This window comes from Chiloscyllium punctatum, chromosome 7, assembly GCF_047496795.1.
Source record: "Chiloscyllium punctatum isolate Juve2018m chromosome 7, sChiPun1.3, whole genome shotgun sequence".
In the NCBI taxonomy this organism is placed as follows: domain Eukaryota; kingdom Metazoa; phylum Chordata; class Chondrichthyes; order Orectolobiformes; family Hemiscylliidae; genus Chiloscyllium; species Chiloscyllium punctatum.
The window spans coordinates 130569534-130589512 of NC_092745.1; the positions used below are offsets into that span (position 1 = coordinate 130569534).

A 19979-nucleotide genomic window follows, 5' to 3' on the forward strand; every position below is an offset into this window, starting at 1 on the left:
GATTAATTCTGACTGGGACACAGGACTGAAAAGACATCACTTTGTAAATTCCAGATGTGATGTTAAAAAAAATCAACCATGTCAGATTGACAGTGACTGTTATCATTGTTGTTATTGCAGAGATTTGTCACATTCTTTCAGAGGAGATACAACCAGAGGGTGTGTTTATCAGATCAGTTGGAGTTCCTGAATGGTTGGTATATCCTGATCATTATCAGTGACCTTTTCACTGTCACAGGCTCTATCATGAAGATGGAGATCACGGCCAAGGTATGACTTGAAGAATGTCAGACATTACATGGGAGGGAGTCACTTTTACAAATGTGCTGTCAATCCTGAGACTGAACCTGCACCTCTCCACATCCTTTATTGTGTTGTAAAATTTAGTAAACCAGTCCAGTGAACAATTGCACTCTCCCTCACTCGCCCCCACTCACCTCACTCATCCCTCACTCTCTCCCCCTCCCTCACCCCTCACTCTCTCCCCCTCCCTCACTGACTCCCATTCACCTCAGTCCTCACTCACACTTGACATATCTGTTTTAATATTATGACCTAAAGGTTCTTTTAAATCCCCAGTCCTTTAAACATGAAAAGTTATTGTCAATTTGAGTTGGAAACAGCTCTCTGTCCTGGATTGCTTTGACTGAGAGGCCATCAGACATGGCCTTGAAAATCCCAGCCGTTGCTGCAGTTCCATGGAGATGTTTGTTGGCATTTCCCAACGTTTGTGATGATAAAGGAGGTTATTGTAAATTATTGGCTGAATGTTCAATGCTGTAAAAGGCCTTATCTCAATGGAGGAGAATAGTGAGTTTAAATATTAATCAACAGTTTAAAGAGGTTATTAACAATAGCTATTTTCTAATGTGGTAACTGAATACTGTGAGACCAGAACATAGAGGAGCCCGTTCGGCCCATCGAGCCTGCTCTGCCATTTAATGAGATCATGGTTGATCTGATAATCCAAATCTCCACTTGCCTGACTTTTTACCATAATCACTGATTCCCCTTTTACATTGAAATCTGTCGGCTTTGAATATACTGAACGACCCAGCATCGACAGCCTTCTGTGGTAAAGAATTCCCCAGATTCACTCCCCTCTGAGAGAAGACATCCTTCCGACGTCATGCTTCAGCTGTACAAGACACCGTCGTGGCCACACCTGAAATACTGCATACCGTTCTGGTCACCGCGTTACAGGAAGGATGTGGGAGCTTTGGAAAGGGTTCAGAGGAGATTTACCAGGATGTTGCCTGGTATGGAGGGGAAGCCTAATGTGGAAAGGCTGAGGGAACCGAGGCTGTTTTCATTAGAGAGAAGAAGGTTGGGAGGTGATTTAATCGAGACATATGAGAGGGTTAGATACGGTGGAGAGTGAGAGCTTTCTTCCTCTGATGGCGAAGGCCAACACGAGGGGTCATAGCTTTAAATTGAGGGGTGATAGATTTAGGACAGATATCAGGGGGGAGTTTCTTTACACAGAGAATAGTAGGGGCATGGAACGGCCTGCCTGGAACAGTAGGAGACTCGCCGATATTAAGGATACTTAAATGGGCATTGGTTATGCATATGGATAAAAATAGAATGGTGTAAATTAGGTGGGCATCAGATTAATTTCACTGGTTAGCGCAACATCGAGGGCTGAAGGGCCTGTACTGCGCTGTAACGTTCTATCTTCTATGTTCCTCACCCCTGTCTTAAATGGGTGCCCTCTTACTCCGAGATTATTCCTTCTGATCCGAAACACTCCCACAAGGGGAAACAATCTTTCCGCATCTCCGTTGTCAGGTCCCTGGTAGAATCTCGCATATTTCAATGAGGTCACTTCTTATTCTTCTCCACTGCAGTGACCATGGGTCAAATCTACTCACCCTCTCCTCATAAGGCAGCTCCTCCATACCTGGGGTCAGCTGAGTGAACCTTCTCTGGACTGCCTCCGATGCCAGTATATCTTTCCTTAGATAAGCGGCTCAAAACTGTTCACAATATTCCAGCTGTTGTCTGACTAGTGCTTTCTATTGGGAGAAAGTGAGGACTGCAGATGCTGGAGATCAGAGCTGAAAAATGTGTTGCTGGAAAAGCGCAGCAGGTCAGGCAGCATCCAAGGAGCAGGAGAATCAACGTTTCGGGCATGAGCCCTTCTTCAGGAATGAGGAAAGTGTGCCAAGTAGGCTAAGATAAAAGATAGGGAGGAAGGACTTGGAGGAAGGGCATTGGAAATGCGATAGGTGGAAGGAGGTCAAGGTGAGGGTGATAGGCCGGAGTGGGGTGGGGGCGGAGAGGTCAGGAAGAAGATTTCAGGTTAGGAAGGCGGTGCTGAGTTCGAGGGATTTGACTGAGACAAGGTGGGGGGAGGGAAAATGAGGAAACTGGAGAAATCTGAGTTCATCCCTTGTGGTTGGAGGGTTCCTAGGCAGAAGATGAGGCGCTCATCCTCCAATCGTCGTGTTGCTATGGTCTGGGGATGGAGGAGTCCAAGGACCTGCATGTCCTTGGTGGAGTGGGAGGGGAAGTTGAAGTGTTGGGCTACGGGGTGGTTGGGTTGGTTGGGTTAGTTGGTTTTGTATTGTTTTAACAAGACTTCCCTATTGTTATTATACATTCCCATTGAAATAAAGGCCAACATTCCATTTGCTTTTCCTGTTACTCACTGAACTTGGATGTTAACCTTTTGTGATTCACGGACGAGGATTCCCAAATCCCTGTGTTTGATACCTTTCTGCAAACTTCCTCAATTTAAATAATACTTAGCTTCTCCTCAGGGCGGCATGGTGTCTCAGTGGTTAGTACTGCTGCCTCACAGCATCAGGGACTCGGGTTCAATTCCCACCTCGGGTGACTGTCTGTGTGGAGTTTGCACGTTCTCTCTATGTCTGCGTGGGTTTCCTCCGGGTGCTCCGGTTTCCTCCCACAATCCAAATCTGTGCAGGTCAGGTGAGTTGGCCATGCTAAATCGCCCCATAGCATAAGGTGCATTAGTCGGGAGAAATGGGTCTGGGTGGGTTACTCTTTGGAGGGTCAGTATGGACTTGTTGGGCTGAAGGGCCTGTTTCCATACAGTGGTGAATCTAATCTACTCTATTCTGTCTGCCACATTACATAGCCTCACGTTTTCCCACGTTATATTGCATCTATCAAGTTTTTGCCCATTCACCGAACCTGCCTGTGTCCCCACTGCATAATCTTTTGCAGGCAATCCAAAGCTGGAGTGGGACGATGAGCCGTGAGGAGGCTGCAGCGATGGTTCAGTGGGAATTGGACTAGTTGAGTGAGTGGGCACATCCCATGGCAGATGAGGTATAATGCGGATAAGTGTGAGATTATTCACTTTGGCAGCAAAAACAGGAAGGTAGCTTAATACCTGAATGGCTATAAATTGAGGGGGGACTGTGCTACAGCACCTGGGTGTCCCTGTACACCAGTCAATGAAAGTAAGTGTGCAGGTGGAATGGGCAGTGGAAAAGGCAAATGGTATGTTGGCCTTCATATTGATAGGATTTGAGTATGGGACAGGGATGTCTTGCTACGATTGTACAGGACTTTGATCAGACAACACCTTAAACATTGTATGGTTTCAGTCTCCTTAGCTGACAAAGCAATGGAGGGAGAGTAACAACATTTTACCAGCCTGATTCCTGCCCTGCTAGCAGTGGTGTTTGGATTGTTTCCCTTTTCAATTCATTCATTCAATGGATGTGGGCGTTGCTGGCTTGGCTAGTATTTATTGCCCATCCCTAATTGCCTCAGAGGGGGGTTAAGATCAACCCCATTGCTGTGGGTCTGGTGTCCCATGTAAACCAGACCAGGTAAGGATGGCAGCTTCCTTCCCTAAAAGACATTAGTGACCCAGATGGGATTTTCCAACAATCAACTTGTGGTCATTATTAGATTTTTAATTCCAGACTTGTATTGAATTCAAATTCTACCATCCAGCACGGCATAATTGAAACCCAGGACCCCAATATTACCTGGTCCCTGGACTAACAATCCAGCGATAATACCACTAGGACATTGCCTCCCATGGATAGGACGATATTCATAGGGTTCAGAACTTGAATTCTGAAGATACCTCATTGGACTTGAGATGCTAACCCTGTTTTATCACCAGAGATGCTGCACGACCTGCTGGGATTCCCAGCAGATCCCGTTTTTGTTATTTTCAGTTGGTTGTTGGTATAGCCAAGAGCACATTTGGGGTTGTTCCGTGAGTGGTGTCCAATTGCTAAATTCACATCTAACAATGGTCATTTGATTTGGGTTTGACAGCCACGGGCTGATTGGGATGAGCAGCACTCAGTGAATACAGCAGCTGATTTCACATGACAAACTCCCTCAAACCCCAATCAGATAGCAGCTCCTCCTACTCTACCATAGAATGTGTGTTGGAACCCTGGGCTGGGGCTTGAAGCCAGGACTCTATGCTTCAGAAATCGGAGCACTAGCTGACTGAGCAATGGCTTTGCAGTAGAGTCATAGAGTCATCAAGTCATAGAGATATAAAGCACGGAAACACACCCTTCGGTCCACTTCATCCATGCTGATCAGATACCCAAACCTAATCTAGTCCCACTTGCCAGTACCCAGCCCATATCCCTCCAAACCCTTCCTATTCATATACCCATCCAGATGCCTTTTAAATGTTGTAATTGTACCAGCCTCCACCACTTCCTCTGGCAGCTCATTCCATACACGTACCGCCCTCTGGGTGAAAACATCACCCCTTACCATGAGGTCCCTTTTATATCTTTCCCCTCTCACCCTAAACCTATGCCCTCTAGTTCTGGACTCACCCACCCCAGGGAAAAGGCTTTGCCTATTTATCCTATCCATGCCCCTCATAATTTTGTAAACCTCTATAAGGTCACCCCTCATCCTCCGACACTCCAGGGTAAACAGCCCCAGCCTATTCAGTCTCTCCCAATAGCTCAAATCCTCCAACCCTGGCAACATCCTTGTCAATCTTTTCTGAACCCTTTCAAGTTTGACAACATTCTTCCAATAGGAAGGAGACCAGAATTGCACGCAATATTCCAAAAGTGGCCAAACCAATGTCCTGTACAGCCGCAACATGACCTCCCAACTCCTGTACTCAATACTCTGACCAATAAAGGAAAGCATATCAAACACCTTCTTCACTATCCTATCTACCTGCGACTCCACTTTCAAGGAACTATGAACCTGCACTCCAAGGTCTCTTTGTTCAGCAGCACTCCTTAGGCTCTTACCATTAAGTCCTGCTAAGATTTGCTTTCCCAAAATGCAGCACTGCACATTTATCTAAATTAAACTCATCTGCCACTGCTCAGCCCATTGGCCCATCTGATCAAGATCCCTTTGTAATCTGAGGTGACCTTCTTTCCTGTCGACTACACCTCCCATTTTGGTATCATCTGCAAACATACTAAGTGTACCTCTTATGTTCGCATCCAATTCATTTATATAAATGACAAGAAGTAGAGGACCCAGCATCGATCCTTGTGGCACTCCACTGGTCACAGGCCTCCAGTCTGAAAAAGAACTCTCCAAAACCACCCTCTGTCTTCTATCTTTGAGCCAGTTCTATATTCCATGAGATCTGACCTTGCTAACTAATCTCCCATGGGGAATCTTGTCCAATGCCTTACCTATATCTGTGTAGATTTGCTCCCACAATACAAATCTGTGTAGGTCAGATCAGTTGGCCATGTTAAATTGCCCATAGCGTTATAGATCATGTCTACTCACCTTATAGATCATGTCTACTGTTCTGCCCTGATCGATCCTCTTTGTTACTTCTTCAAAAACTCAATTAAGTTTGTGAGATATGATATCCCATGCTCAAAGCCATGTTGACTATCCCGAATCAGTCCTTGCCTTTCCAAATACATGTACATCCTGTCCCTCAGGATTCCCTCCAACAACTTGCCCACCACCGATGTCAGGCTCACTGGTCTATAGTTCCTGGCTTGTCCTTACTACCCTTCTTAAAGAGGGGCACCACGTTAGCCAACCTCCAGTCTTCCGGCACCTCACCTGTGACTATCGATGATACAAATATATCCACAAGAGGCCCCCCACAGAGTTCTCGGGTACACCTGATCAGGTCTTGGGGATTTATCCACTTTTATGTATTTCAAGGCATCCAGCACTTCCTACTCTGTAGTATGGACATTTTTCAAGATGTCACCATCTATTTTCCCACATTCTATATCTTCCATGTGCTTCTCCAGTAATCACTAATGCATTTAGTATCTCCCCCATCTCCTGTGGCTCCACACAAAGGCTGCCTTGCTGATCTTTGAAGGGCCCTATTCTCTCCCTAGTTACCTTTGGACTCTCCTTAACCCTATTTGCCAAAGCTATCGCATGTCCCCTTTTTGCCCTCCTGATTTCCCTCTTAAGTATACTTCTACTTCTGGGTTTCTCATTGTAAGGACAGCACATAAATGAATATTCCAACTTCTCCCTAAGTCCAACACAAATTTAACAAACATCCAGTTCTATACTTCTAGAAATACACCTCAGTGATTTACAGCACTTTTAATTACTTTGCTTTTTTTAAGATTCCTTTAATGATTTATTCTCCTGTATCCCTGGATATCTTTCTCAACTAGGGAGAAAGTGAGGACTGAAGATACGTTTAGATTAGATTTAGTTACAGTGTGGAAACAGGCCTTTCGGCCCAACAAGTCCACACCAACCCACCGAAGCGCAACCCACCCAGACCCATTCCCCTACGTTTACGCCTTCACCTAACACTACGGGCAATTTAGCGTGGCCAATTCACCCAACCTGCACATTTTTGGACTGAGAGGAAACCGGAGCACCCGGAGGAAACCCACGCAGACACGGGGAGAATGTGCAAACTCCACACAGAGAGTTGCCTGAGGCGGGCATTGAACCCAGGTCTCTGGCGCTGTGAGACAGCAGTGCTAACCACTGTGCCGGGGAGAGCAGAGTCGAGTGTGTGGTGCTGGAAAAGCATAGCAGGGCAGGCAGCATCCGAGAAGCAGGAAAATCGATGTTTCGGGAATCCTGATGAGAGGCTTATGCCCGAAACATCGATTCTCCTTCTCCACGGATGTTAACTATCTTTCTCAACTGCCCAAATGAGGTTGCATATTCTTGAGGTGTATTATCACGCACTGTTTTTGATTTCAGAACCTTACAACATACGACATCTGTAGCATTTTCTTGGGCACCTCTACTTTGTTCTCTTGGGTCGGAGTCATCAGATACCTGGGCTACTTCCAGAAATATAACGTAAGTGTCACCATGGAATTATGGACTGGACTCCCTGATTGGGAAGATGCTGGAAATTGTGATGGTTTGGCAACATTTGCACTGAAATTAATCTGTGTTATCACAAAGCTGAAAATCTCCACAAACCATGCACCATAACCGAATGGCATGGCTTCTCTTTCTCCATTAGTTGATATTTCTCGGTTTATTTAGTGGTTGGGATTTGGTGCACTTTCAGGAAATCAGTGGAAATATCACCAAAGATAATGTGCACTCCTCAACCATGCTATTGAGCTGATTTAAAATCCCTGAAAATCACTAAGTAAATCAAACTCCAACCAGTAACAAATAAACACTAAAAGAACTGCAGATGCTATAAACCAGAGAAAAACTGAAATTGCTGGAAAAGCTCAGCAGATCTGGCAGCGTCTGTAGAGAGAAATCAGAGTTAACCTTTTGGGTATGGTGACCCTTTGTCAGAACTGTTTGTTTACGACTCCTAACAGTTTTACAGGTGCATATAAATCTGATTCCGAATACAAAAATGTACCGGTGTAGTGGTTATGTCACTGGCTGAGTAATCCAGAGGCCCAGTTTAATGCTGAGGGACAGGGGTTCAAATCTCCCCATAGTCCCTGATGAATTTTATTAATTAATAAATTTGGAATATAGACTCAGTGATGGCAGCCATGAACCCATTGTCAAATAAAACCCCCAAATGGTTCACTAATGTCCTTCAGGGAAGGAAAGTGCTATCCTTATCTGGTCTGGCCTACATGTGACTCCAGACTCTCAGCAATGTGGTTGACTCTAATTGCCCTAACAAATGTTGTCCTAGCCAGCAACATGCACATCCCCATACCATGAATAAAAATAAATAATTCCTTAATTACTTCAATAGTTTTAACTTGAAAAATCACTTAAGAAGTGCACACCTCAGATGCTGAGCATGATTTGAAGAGGCTTCCCAAGTGAGCTCATTCACAGAATCAGAACGTTTCGATGTTGGGAAGATTTGTGACAATCTGAGGAGTTGAGCATTGAACCAAACATTGTGGCTAACACTTCTGGCCAAAACTCACTCACTCTTAAAATGATCCAAATTGTTATGCTGTTCCAGCCAGAAATGCAAAAACTTGACCCCAATGACTTTCTGAAAAGTTCCAGCCAGGTATGGGGTATATGCTTGGTTTAATGCTGCTTTACCTGTTCACAGGTGCTCATTTTAACAATGCAAGGAGCTTTGCCCAAAGTACTGCGGTTCTGTTGCTGCGCTGGCATGATCTACCTGGGCTATATGTTCTGTGGGTGGATCGTATTGGGACCATATCATTCGAAGGTAATCGTTGCTGAAATAACAACACAATGGATATAAAATCTCTTCCATAGACTGAGGGGATGCTGTTTATTTCCAGGATGTTCTGGTTTCAGCTTTTCCCATAGAAGTGGGGGTGGGGGGGGGGGGGGGGTGGGGGTGGGGGGGGGTGGGGGTGGGGGGGGGGGGGGGGGTGGGGGGGGGGGTGGGGGGGGGGGTGGGGGGGGGGTGGGGGTGGGGGTGGGTGGGGGGTGGGGTGGGGGTGGGGGGGGGGTGGGGGGGGGGTGGGGGTGGGGGTGGGTGGGGGGTGGGGTGGGGGTGGGGGGTGGGGTGGGGGGGGGGGGAAGACAATGGCCTTGTGCTATTATCACTAGACTATTAATCCAACCCCAGTCTATTCAGCTTCTCCCTATAGCTCAAATCCTCCAACCCTGGCAACGTCCTTGTAAATCTTTTCTGAACCCTTTCAAGTTTCACAACATCCTTCCAATAGCAGGGAGACCAGAATTGAATGCAGTATTCCAAAAGTGGTCAAGCCAATGTCCTGTGCAGCCACAACGTGACCTCCCGACTCCTTTACTCAGTGCATTGACCAATAAAAGCAAGCATGCCAAATACCTTCTCCACCACCCTGTCTACCTGTGACATCACTTTCAGGGAACTATGCACCTGCACCAACAATCTCTTTGTTGAGTAACGCTCCCTAGGGCCCTACCATTAACTCCTGTTCTGATTTGCCTTTCCAAAATGCAGCATCTCACATTTATCTAAGTTAATCTCATCTCTCACTCCTCAGCCCATTGGCCCATCTGATCAAATCCCATTTTACTCTGAAGTAACCTTCTTTGCTGTCCACTACTTTACCAATTTTGGTGTCATCTGCAAACGTACTAACCACCCTTCCTATATTCACATTTAAATCGTTTATATTAATGATGAAAAGCAATGGACCCACCTTCGATCCTTGAGGCACTCCACTGGTCACAGGTCTCCAGTCTGAAAAGAGAGCCTCCACCACCACCCTCTGTCTCCTACCTTCAAGCAAATTTGTTTCCAGTTGGTTAACTCCCTGGATCCCATGTGATCTAATCTTGCTAACCAATCTACCATGCAGAAACTTGTCAAATGCCTTGCTGAAATCTATATAGACAAGGTTTGCCACTCTGCCTTCATCAATCCTCTTTGTCACTTCTTCAAGAAACTTAATTGAGTTCATGAGATATGATTTCCCACGCACAAAGCCATGTTGACTCTCCCTAATAAATCCTTGCCTTTCCAAATGCATGTGAATTGTGTCCCTCAGGATTCCCTCCAACAACTTGCCCACCACTGACTGAACGCTCACCTGTCTCCGCTCCCCGGCTTTTCTTTACTCCCCTTCTGTTTCTCTTCCCACCCAGCCTGTGCAATTAAACTCTTATTTGGAAGGAGTTTATAGCCTCCTTTTTCTTCCCATGGGAATATATAAAGTTACAGTGGGGTGGAATCTGGCTGACAGAGAGCTGACTCCCCCAAATGGGTTTCACCCAGAGTCATTTCCCAGCATGGCTTTTGCTCAGATTTCAGCTTGCCACTTACAGATGTGTTGACCGACACTGACGGGTTAGATAAATAAATAGAGGTAATTTAAATTGAGTTATCAGTCAGGTTGGGTGTATGGGGACTGTGATACAATCATTGGAATTAATAGCTGTCTCAGCCCCTCGACCCTGCTCCACAATTTAATGCAATCCTGGTTGATCTGACCAATTCTCATTCCCAGCCACCCCAGTAACGTTTCACCAAAAATCCTCCAGCCCCACCTTCAAAATATTCCAAGCGCTGCCTTTTAAAGAAGAGATACGTGACCCCCTGAGAAAAGAGATCCTTCAGAAGTCTTATCAGGTGATACCTTATCATGAGACAGTCACCCATAGTTCTGGATTCTCTTATAATATGAAACATCTTTGCAATATTCCATGTGTCAGAGAGATTTATAGCACTGAAATAGCCCTTTGACCCATCGTGTTTACACTGGCCAAAACAGCCACCTGACTTCTCCTTCTCATTCTTCAGCACTTGGTCCATAGCCTTGGCATCACAAGTGCCCATCTAAATCCTTCTTCAATGTGCTGAGGGTTTCAGCCTCTCCCATCCTTACAGGCAGGGAGTTCCAGATTACCCACCCACCTCTGGGTGCAAAAGCTTTTCCTCACATGCCCCCTTGAAACCTTCTGCCCCTTGCCTTAACTGTTTGCCTCCCCTCCAGCCATTGATCCCTCCAACAAGGGAGAACTTTCTTCCTGTTTACCCTATCAATGCCCTCATCACTTTCTCCAGCTCAATCATGTCCCCTCTCAGTCTCCTCTGCTCTAAAGAAAGCAACCCCAGTCTGTCCAATCTCTCTCCATCATTGAAACTCTCCAGCCCAGGCAATGTCCTGGTTCAACACCTCTGCTTCCTCTCCAGTATAATCACATCTCTCTGACAATGTTGGTTCTAGAATTGCACACTCTAGCTGTAGCCTAACCAATATTTTATAGCATCACCCTCCTGCTCTTGAACTCAATGTCTCAGCTAATAAAGGCATGTACCCAATGGTATGGAAAGGCAAATACATTTGCGGACCCCTCAAGATCTTCTATGTTTAATTTGAATTGCTTCCTACTGAAAGCCATAGAATCATGCAGCACGGAAACAGACTCTCGGTCCAACCAGTCCATGCCCAACATAATCCCAAACTAAACTAATCCCACCTGCCTACTCCTGGCCCATATCCCTCCAAACCTTTCCTATTCACGTGTATATCCAAATGTCTTTTAAACATTGTAATTGTACCCACATCCATCACCTCACCAGGAAGTACATTCCACACACTAACCACTCTCTATGTAAAAGATTTACCTCTCCCCTTGAAAATGTGCTCCCTTGTCTTGAAATTCCCCATCTTAGGGGGAAAAGACAATTCCCATAAACTCTATGTATACCCCTCATTATTATAAACTTGGCAGGTCACCTCTTAACCTTCTACACTCCATTGAAGAACAGTCTCAGCCTATCCAGCCTTTCTTTATAATGGAAACCTTCTGTACCCAACAACATCCTTGTAAACTCACTCATACAAACCCTGCCTGTCCATCTTTGTGAATACTCTAATCTAATTGGTTTCAGAGTCAAAGAGTGTGGTGCTGGAAAAGCACAGCAGGTCAGGCAACATCCGAGAAGCAGGAGAGTCTACGTTTCGAGCATAAGTTTCCTGATGAAGAGCTTATGCCTGAAACGTCGATTCTCCTGCTCCTCGGATGCTGCCTGACCTGTTGTGCTTTCCCAGCAACACACTCTTTGACTCTGATCTCTAGTAACTGGAGTCCTCACTTTCTCCGAGTCTGATTGGTTTCAGTTCACCATGTGACCAATTGTATACTTTGACTGGTGTGTACCAATCAGGATGCAGGGCAGCTAATGTATGCAAGCTCCATGACCAGCCATCCATCAAATCAAATATTTGTGATTTGCACATGTCATGTTCAAATGGCCTTTTTTGTTCTTTCCTCTCTCCTTCCAGTTTGAAAAGCTAAGCACTGTTGCTGAGTGTCTTTTTTCTCTCATCAATGGTGATGACATGTTTGCAACATTCGCTGAAATTCAGGAGAAAAGTAACTTGCTCTGGCTGTTCAGCAGAGTTTACTTATATTCCTTCATCAGCCTGTTCATCTACATGGTCCTCAGTCTCTTCATTGCCCTCATCACTGATACTTATGAAACTATTAAGGTAAGGATTAAAAATTAAACAAATAGACAGTTGCATAGTTTTTTTGTGTAAAAGTTTTTTTTTCATGTAATGTCTGCATAGTTGCAAATTCCAGAATTTATTTTTTGTCCCAAATCACTGTTGAGACATTGATGATGAAGAATTCCTTTATACTGCTACATTAGGTAACCTGCACCTACTTTCCTACTGGGGAGGGAGTTCTACAATTTTGACCTGGGAACAGTGATATTGTTTCAATTAAGTCGGGATGGTTTCTGGCTTCAAAGGGAACTTGCAGAGGGTGGTATTCCCATGTATCTGCTGCCCTTGTCCTTCTAGGTGGAAGTAGTTGTGGGTTTGGAAGATGCTGTCTGAGGATCTTTGGTGAATTTCTGCAGTGCATCTTGTAGATGGTACACACAGCTGCTACTGAGCGTCAGTGGTGGATGTGGTACCAATCAAGTGGGATGCTTTGTCCTCGATGGTGTCAAGTTTCTTGTGTTGTTGGAGCTGCACCAATCCAGGTGAGTGGGGATATTCCAACACACACCTGACTTGTACCTTGTAGCTGGTGGACAGGCTTTGAGGAGTCAGGAGGCACTGTGGGTCTACCTACAGCAGGTGGACTGCAGCTGTTCAAGAAGGCAGCTCACCACCACCTTCTCGAGGGGTAACTAGGGATGGGCAATAAATGCTGGGCCCAGCCAATGACACTATCATCCCTTGCGTGAATTAAAAAAAATTCCCAGCAGTGCATTCTGCACCCTAATGATCCACTGAATGAAAAGGTCTTCTCTCCAATCACCCTTGCTCTGTTTGTACATCACTTTAAATCCATGCCATCTTATTCTTGTTCCTTTTATGAGTGGGAACAGTTTCTCCTGATTTACTTGATTAGGTTTCTCCCTACTTACTCTATTCATCCCACTCATGATTTTAAAAGCCTCCATCAGATCTCCTGTCAGCCGCCTTCTCTTCAAAGAGAACAGTTCCAACTTCTTCAGTCTATCCTCATCCCTGGAAACATTTTTGGAAATTGCTTCTGCACTCTCTATCCAATTCATTTCGGATGTTTTCTAATAATCTGTACGGAATACTTCAGCTGAGGTCTAACAAAGTGTTTTAAACAAGTTCAACATCACCTTCCTGCTCTTCGAACAAAGTACAGTACAGTACAATACAGGCCCTTTAGCCCTCGATGTTGTGCCGACCTTCTATCATACTCTAAGATCAGACTAACCTACATACCCATTGTACTAACTTCCATGTGCCTATCTAAGAGTCACTTAAATGTCCCTAATGTCTCTGACTCTCCTACCACCACTGACAGTGCATTCCAACACCCACCACTCTCTGTGTAAATAACCTTCCTCCAATCACCTTAAAATGATACCCCCTCATGATAGCCATTTCTGCCCTGGGGAAAAGTCTCTGGTTATCCACTCTATCTATGCCCCTCATCATCTTGTACATCTCTATCAAGTCACCTCTCATCCTTCTTTGCTGCAATGAGAAAAGCCCTAGCTCCTTCAATCTTTCTTCAGCATCCTGGTAAATCTCCTCTGCACCCTTTCTAAAGCTTCCACATCCTTCCTATAATGAGGTGACTAGAACTGGACACAATATTCCAAGAGTGATCTAATCAGGGTTCTATAGAGCTGCAGCATAATCTCACAGCTCTTAAGCTCAATCCCCCTGCTAATGAAAGCCAACACACCATATACCTTCTTAACAACTCTATCAAATCGGGTGGCAACTTTGAGGGATCAGGGGGTTACAGGGGGGTCAGGACTGGCAGTTAAACCTCCATGGTTTTTCAACTTATCGAAAAGGTAGAGAGGTGGGCAGAGGGGGTGGGGTTGCCTTGTTAGTTAAGAACAAAATTAAATCTATGGTATTGAATGACATAGCGTCGGATGATGTGGAGTCTGTGTGGGTGGAATTGAGGAACCACAAAGGCAAAAAAAACCATAATTGGAGTTGTGTACAGACCTCCTAACAGTGGTCAGGACCAGGGACGCAACATGTACCGGGAAATAGAGAAGGCATGTCAGAAAGGCAAGGTTACATTGATCATGGGTGACTTCAATATGCAGGTGGACTGGGTAAATAATGTTGCCAGTGGATCTAAAGAAAGGGAATTCATGGAATGCTTACAGGATGGCTTTTTGGAACAGCTTGTCATGGAGCCCACAAGAGAGCAGGCTATTCTGGACCTAGTGCTTTGCAATGAACCAGACTCTATAAAAGATCTTAAAGTAAGGGAACCCTTAGGAAGTAGCGACCATAATATGGTAGAGTTCAGTCTGGAGTTTGAAAGGGAGAAGGCAAAATCGGATGTAATGGTGTTACAGTTGAATAAAGGTAATTATGAGGGCATGAGAGAGGAACTGACTAAAATAGACTGGAAGCAGAGGCTAACCGGGAAGACACTAGAGCAAAAATGGCAGGAGTTTGTAGGTATAATTGAGGACACTGTACAGAGGTTCATTCCCAAGAAAAGAAAGATTAACCGGGGAGGGATTAGACAACCTTGGCTGACAAAGGAAGTCGGGAAATGTATTAAAGAAAAAGAGAGATCCTATAAAGTGGCTAAGAACAGTGGGAAATCAGAAGATTGGGAAGGATACAAAAACAAACAGAGGATAACAAAGAGTGTAATAAGAAATGAGAGGATCAAATATGAAGGTAGGCTAGCCAGTAATATTAGAAATAATAGTAAAAGTTTCTTTCAGTACATAAGAAACAAACGACAGGCAAAAGTAGACATTGGGCCACTTCAAACTGATGCAGGAAGCCTAATGATGGGAGATAAGGAAATAGCAGGAGAACTTAACAAGTACTTTGCGTCAGTTTTCACAGTGGAAGACATGAGTAATATCCCAAAAATTAAAGGGTGTCACGGGGCTGAGTTGAGTATGGTTGCCATTACGAAAGAGATAGTGCTAGAAAAGTTAAAAAGTCTTAAAATTGATAAATCTCCTGGCCCCGATGGGATACACCCTAGAGTTCTGAGAGAGGTGGCTGAGAAAATAGCGGAGGCATTGGTTGAGATCTTTCAAGAGTCACTGGAGTCAGGAAAGGTCCCGGATGATTGGAAGATGGCTGTTGTAACCCCCTTGTTCAAGAAAGGATCAAGGCAAAAGATGGAAAATTATAGGCCAATCAGCTTAACCTCGGTTGTTGGTAAAATTCTAGAATCCATCATTAAGGATGAGGTTTCTAAATTCTTGGAAGAGCAGAGTCTGATTAGTACAAGTCAACATGGATTTAGTAAGGGGAGGTCATGCCTGACAAACCTGTTGGAATTTTTTGAAGAGGTAACAAGTAGGTTAGACCAGGGAAACCCAGTGGATGTGGTCTATCTAGACTTTCAAAAGGCCTTTGATAAGGTGCCACAAGGGAGGCTGCTGAGCAAGGTGAGGGCCCATGGTGTTCGAGGTGAGCTGCTGGGATGGATTGAGGATTGGCTGTCTAACAGAAGGCAGAGAGTTGGGATAAAAGGTTCTTTTTCGGAATGGCAGCCAGTGACGAGCGGTGTCCCGCAGGGTTCGGTGCTGGGGCCACAGCTGTTCGCATTATATATTAATGATTTGGATGAGGGAACCGGGGGCATTCTAGCGAAGTTTGCTGATGATACGAAGTTAGGTGGACAGGCAGGTAGTACTGAGGAAGTGGGGAGGCTACAGAAGGATCTAGACAGGTTGGGAGAGTGGTCCAGGAAATGGCTGATGGAATTTAACGTGAGCAAGTGCGAGGTCTTGCACTTGGCAAAAAGAATAAAAGCATGGACTACTTTCTAAATGGTGAGAAAGTTAATAAAGCCAAAGTACAAAGGGATCTGGGAGTGCTAGTCGAGGATTCTCTAAAGGTAAACATGCAGGTTGAGTCCGTGATTAAGAAAGCGAATGCAATGTTGTCTCTTATCTCAAGAGGGTTGGAATATAAAAGCAGAGATGTACTACTAAGACTTTATAAAGCTCTGGTTAGGCCCCATTTGGAGTACTGTGTCCAGTTTTGGTCCCCACACCTCAGGAAGGACATACTGGCACTGGAACGTGTCCAGCGGAGATTCACACGGATGATCCCTGGAATGACAGGACTAGCATATGAGGAACGGCTGAGGATCCTGGGATTGTATTCGTTGGAGTTTAGAAGATTAAGGGGAGACTTAATAGAGACGTACAAAATAATACATGGCTTGGAAAAGGTGGATGCTAGGAAATTGTTTCCGTTAGACGAGGAGACTAGGACCTGTGGACACAGCCTTAGAATTAGAGGGGGTCATTTCAGAACAGAAATGCGGAGACATTTCTTCAGCCGGAGAGTGGTGGGCCTGTGGAATTCATTGCCACGGAGTGCAGTGGAAGCCGGGACGCTAAATGTCTTCAAGGCTGAGATTGATAGATTCTTGTTGTCTAGAGGAATTAAGGGCTACGGGGAGAATGCAGGTAAGTGGAGCTGAAATGCGCATCAGCCATGATTGAATGGCGGAGTGGACTCGATGGGCCGAATGGCCTTACTTCCACTCCTATGTCTTATGGTCTTATCTATGGGTATTGTTTCTCCACACTGCCAAGAATTCTGCCTTTCACCCAGTATTCTTGTAGGCTATGCTCCATTATTAAAACTGAGGACACTGTCTCAGAACACCTCTCATACAGCTCTTCCTTCATGTCATCCCTGCATCTTTTGCACATTATCTAAAATCAGTGTCTGTCTGTCACTGCACCTCCTGTGACCAAAAGCATTTTCTCCTTATACAGTCAGTCACAAGTTTTTGTGATCTTAAACATTTCCATTTAGTCCTCCTCTTAACCTTTTCTGCTGTAGAGACAATTAGATTAGATTACTTACAGAGTGGAAACAGGCCCTTCGGCCCAACAAGTCCACACCGCCCCGCCAAAGCGCAACCCACCCATACCCCTACATCTACCCCTTACCTAACACTACGGGCAATTTAGCATGGCCAATTCACCTGATCTGCACGTCTTTGGACTGTGGGAGGAAACCGGAGCACCCGGAGGAAACCCACGCAGACACGGGGAGAATGTGCAAACTCCACACAGTCAGTCGCCTGAGGCGGGAATTGAACCCAGGTCTCTGGCGCTGTGAGGCAGCAGTGCTAACCACTGTGCCATCGTGCCGCCCTGATCAATAATCTTAGCCTCTCCTGATCATTGAAACCAGTAACAGAGAGCAGTCAAATTTGGAAAAGTCTACACTGGTCTGAACTGGAATTTCATTTTGCGAGAATTTGTCAAATTCATTATTTCCATATTTTATTGGTCTGTCCCTTTATTTTTATTTATGGGGCATGGACATTGGTCAATGAAAGCAGCATTTATTGCCCCTTGAGCTGCCTTCTGGAACCGCTGTAGTTCGTTGTGTTGTAGGTTGACCCAGAATGCCCTTAAGGAAGGAATTCCAGGATTTTGACCCAGAGACAGTAAAGTAACGACAATATATTTCCAAGTCAAGGTGGTGAGTGGCTCAGAGGGGAACTTGGTGGTTTTCCCATGTATCTGCTGCCCTTGTCCTTCTAGATGACGACAGGACTGTATTTGTCATTGCTGTTTGTGCTGTTGGTGGTCCTTCCAGTTCAGTTGTTTTGTTTAGACTTCTGGGCTTGTACCCACTGGTGTTTGGAAGAGTGAGGGGTGGGCCTGATTGAACTGAATAAGCTCCTGAATGACCTCGACAGGTGGATGTGGGAAAGATGTTCTTCAGAGTGAGTCCAGCACTAGAAAAGGTTAGAGGTCACTCTTTCGGACTGAAATAAGGTGAAATTTCTCTCAGCAAGTTATGAGACTTTGGAACTCTCTGCTTCAGAAGGAGGGAGATGTGTACTTGCTGGATATATTTAAGACAGAGATTCTTTTGTGGCAGGGAATCAAGGATCTGTGGGGTTAGATGGGAATTAAGGGTTGAGGGGGTTAGTTGGGAATTATGGGGTGATGGGGTGAGATGGAAATGTAGAATTCATCACATAAACACACCAACAATGATCTTATTGAATAGCAAAACAGTCTCGAGGTTGAAGGTTCTTTTTCGGCTCATATTTATTATGGTCATATGAGTGACTTGTTGGGCCATTAATAAGGGCATGTACGTGTCAACTGCACTGTTGTGGATCTTGAGTCACTCAGAGCCGAGAGGGTAATGAATCCTTCTCTAGAGGATATTAACAATCCACTGCAGTCCTGTACAATTGTTTTTTTCTACATAAATACAAGAGACAGGGGTCATGTTTATTAACTCTTCCCTATTGGATTTCATGTTACAGAAATTTCAGCTGAATGGATTTCCACAGACAGACCTTCACATTTTCATGAGAGTCTGCTCAATGACACCTGAACTGAGCAGGTAACAGTTAGACAAGACAGTGATTTACAGATTTGTTTGAATCCGATCCACTCAATGACTGGTGGAACCAGGAAGATCTACTTCCTATGAATTAATCAGAAAAGTCATGGTTGTAATGTAGGCAATAGAGCAGCCAGTTTATGTATTACCAGCTCCCACAAGCAATATTGTGGCAGTCAGTTTGTATTCTGTTCCAGTGCATTGTTTTGGCAGCTTGTGATTACCAGGAGGGGAAAAACCATCAGACCAATACCTAACACTCCATGGCTTTTCAAGTTTCCTTTTCTGCCTGTTTTAACATTCAGTCTTAGGCTCAAAAACAAAGGCCATCTCCATGGAGATGGAGCTGTGAGTTGATTTCTCTCAGAGAGTTGTGAATCTGAGGAACTCTCTTCATTTTGGGGAGAACATGAGGGGGCAGGGTGATAGGGTGTTTTTAAGGTGGCGGTAGATTGACTCCCTCATTGGTTAAGAATCTATGGGGATGTGGACACTGATGCCACAATCAGATCAAACATGATCTTGTTGAGTGGGGAGGTAGGCTTTGAGGAGTAGAATGGCCTACTCCTGGACCTAATTTATATATGCTACCAGATATTGCTGGAAAAACTCAGCAGGTCTGATAGTATTTGTGGAGAGAAAACAGAGTTAACGTTTTGGGTCCAGTGACCCTTCTTCAGAAATGACTCTTAAGTGCTCTGTGAAACAGCCCTGGCAAGGCACTCAGTTCAAAGGTAACTCGGGATAGTCAACAGATGCTGGTCCTAACCGTGATGCCCACATCCCATAAAAGATAGAGAGAAACAAACTAGAGGTTAAATTCCAAGAAAGGAAAATCTGGGGAAAAGGTTGGTGTATAAGGTTGATGATGGGTGGGGTGGAAGGGGGAAAAGGAGTAAACAATCTCTTGTGGTCTTCTCTACATTGAGGAGACAAAGCTCAGACTGGGTGAACACTTTGCAGAATACCTATGTTATGACCGGCAAAGGTGAGCCCGAGTTTCTGGTTACCTGCCATTTCAGCTCACCATCATGTTCCCAAGAATGACAATACATTCATGGCCAGCTTTAACTCCATTCCAGATTTTTAGTGGATTCAAATTCTCCCGTCTGCCGTGGTGGTATTCAAGCCCATAACCCGTGGGTTAACAATCTCACGATAATACCACTAGGGTATCAGCTTGAGGCAACAGATTTGAAAGTGAAAGGAAGTGTGTGAATGTGATTGGCCTGTTATACACAAATGTCAATTCCAGATGGATTGGGAAAGGAGAAGTAACAGAAAGGAGGTGGGAATGATCAGAGTTGGTCCAGTTTGGATTCCAGAACCAGCTTTGAAAATCCA

The 19979-nt window shown here is 44.9% G+C and overlaps 1 protein-coding gene across 1 annotated transcript in view; it reads left to right on the top strand.

Moving 5' to 3' along the window:
- The window catches only part of LOC140479377 (mucolipin-2-like), a 37007-nt gene extending 18352 nt beyond the window's left edge, over positions 1-18655 (top strand). Inside the window, exons 6-10 of the mRNA XM_072573284.1 lie at positions 121-270; positions 7144-7245; positions 8441-8563; positions 12084-12290; positions 18556-18655. Of these exons, the coding sequence (XP_072429385.1) occupies positions 121-270; positions 7144-7245; positions 8441-8563; positions 12084-12290; positions 18556-18639 (666 nt within the window). The 3' untranslated portion in view covers positions 18640-18655. The remainder of the gene's footprint in view (positions 1-120; positions 271-7143; positions 7246-8440; positions 8564-12083; positions 12291-18555) is intronic.
- Positions 18656-19979: the final 1324 nt, after the last annotated feature.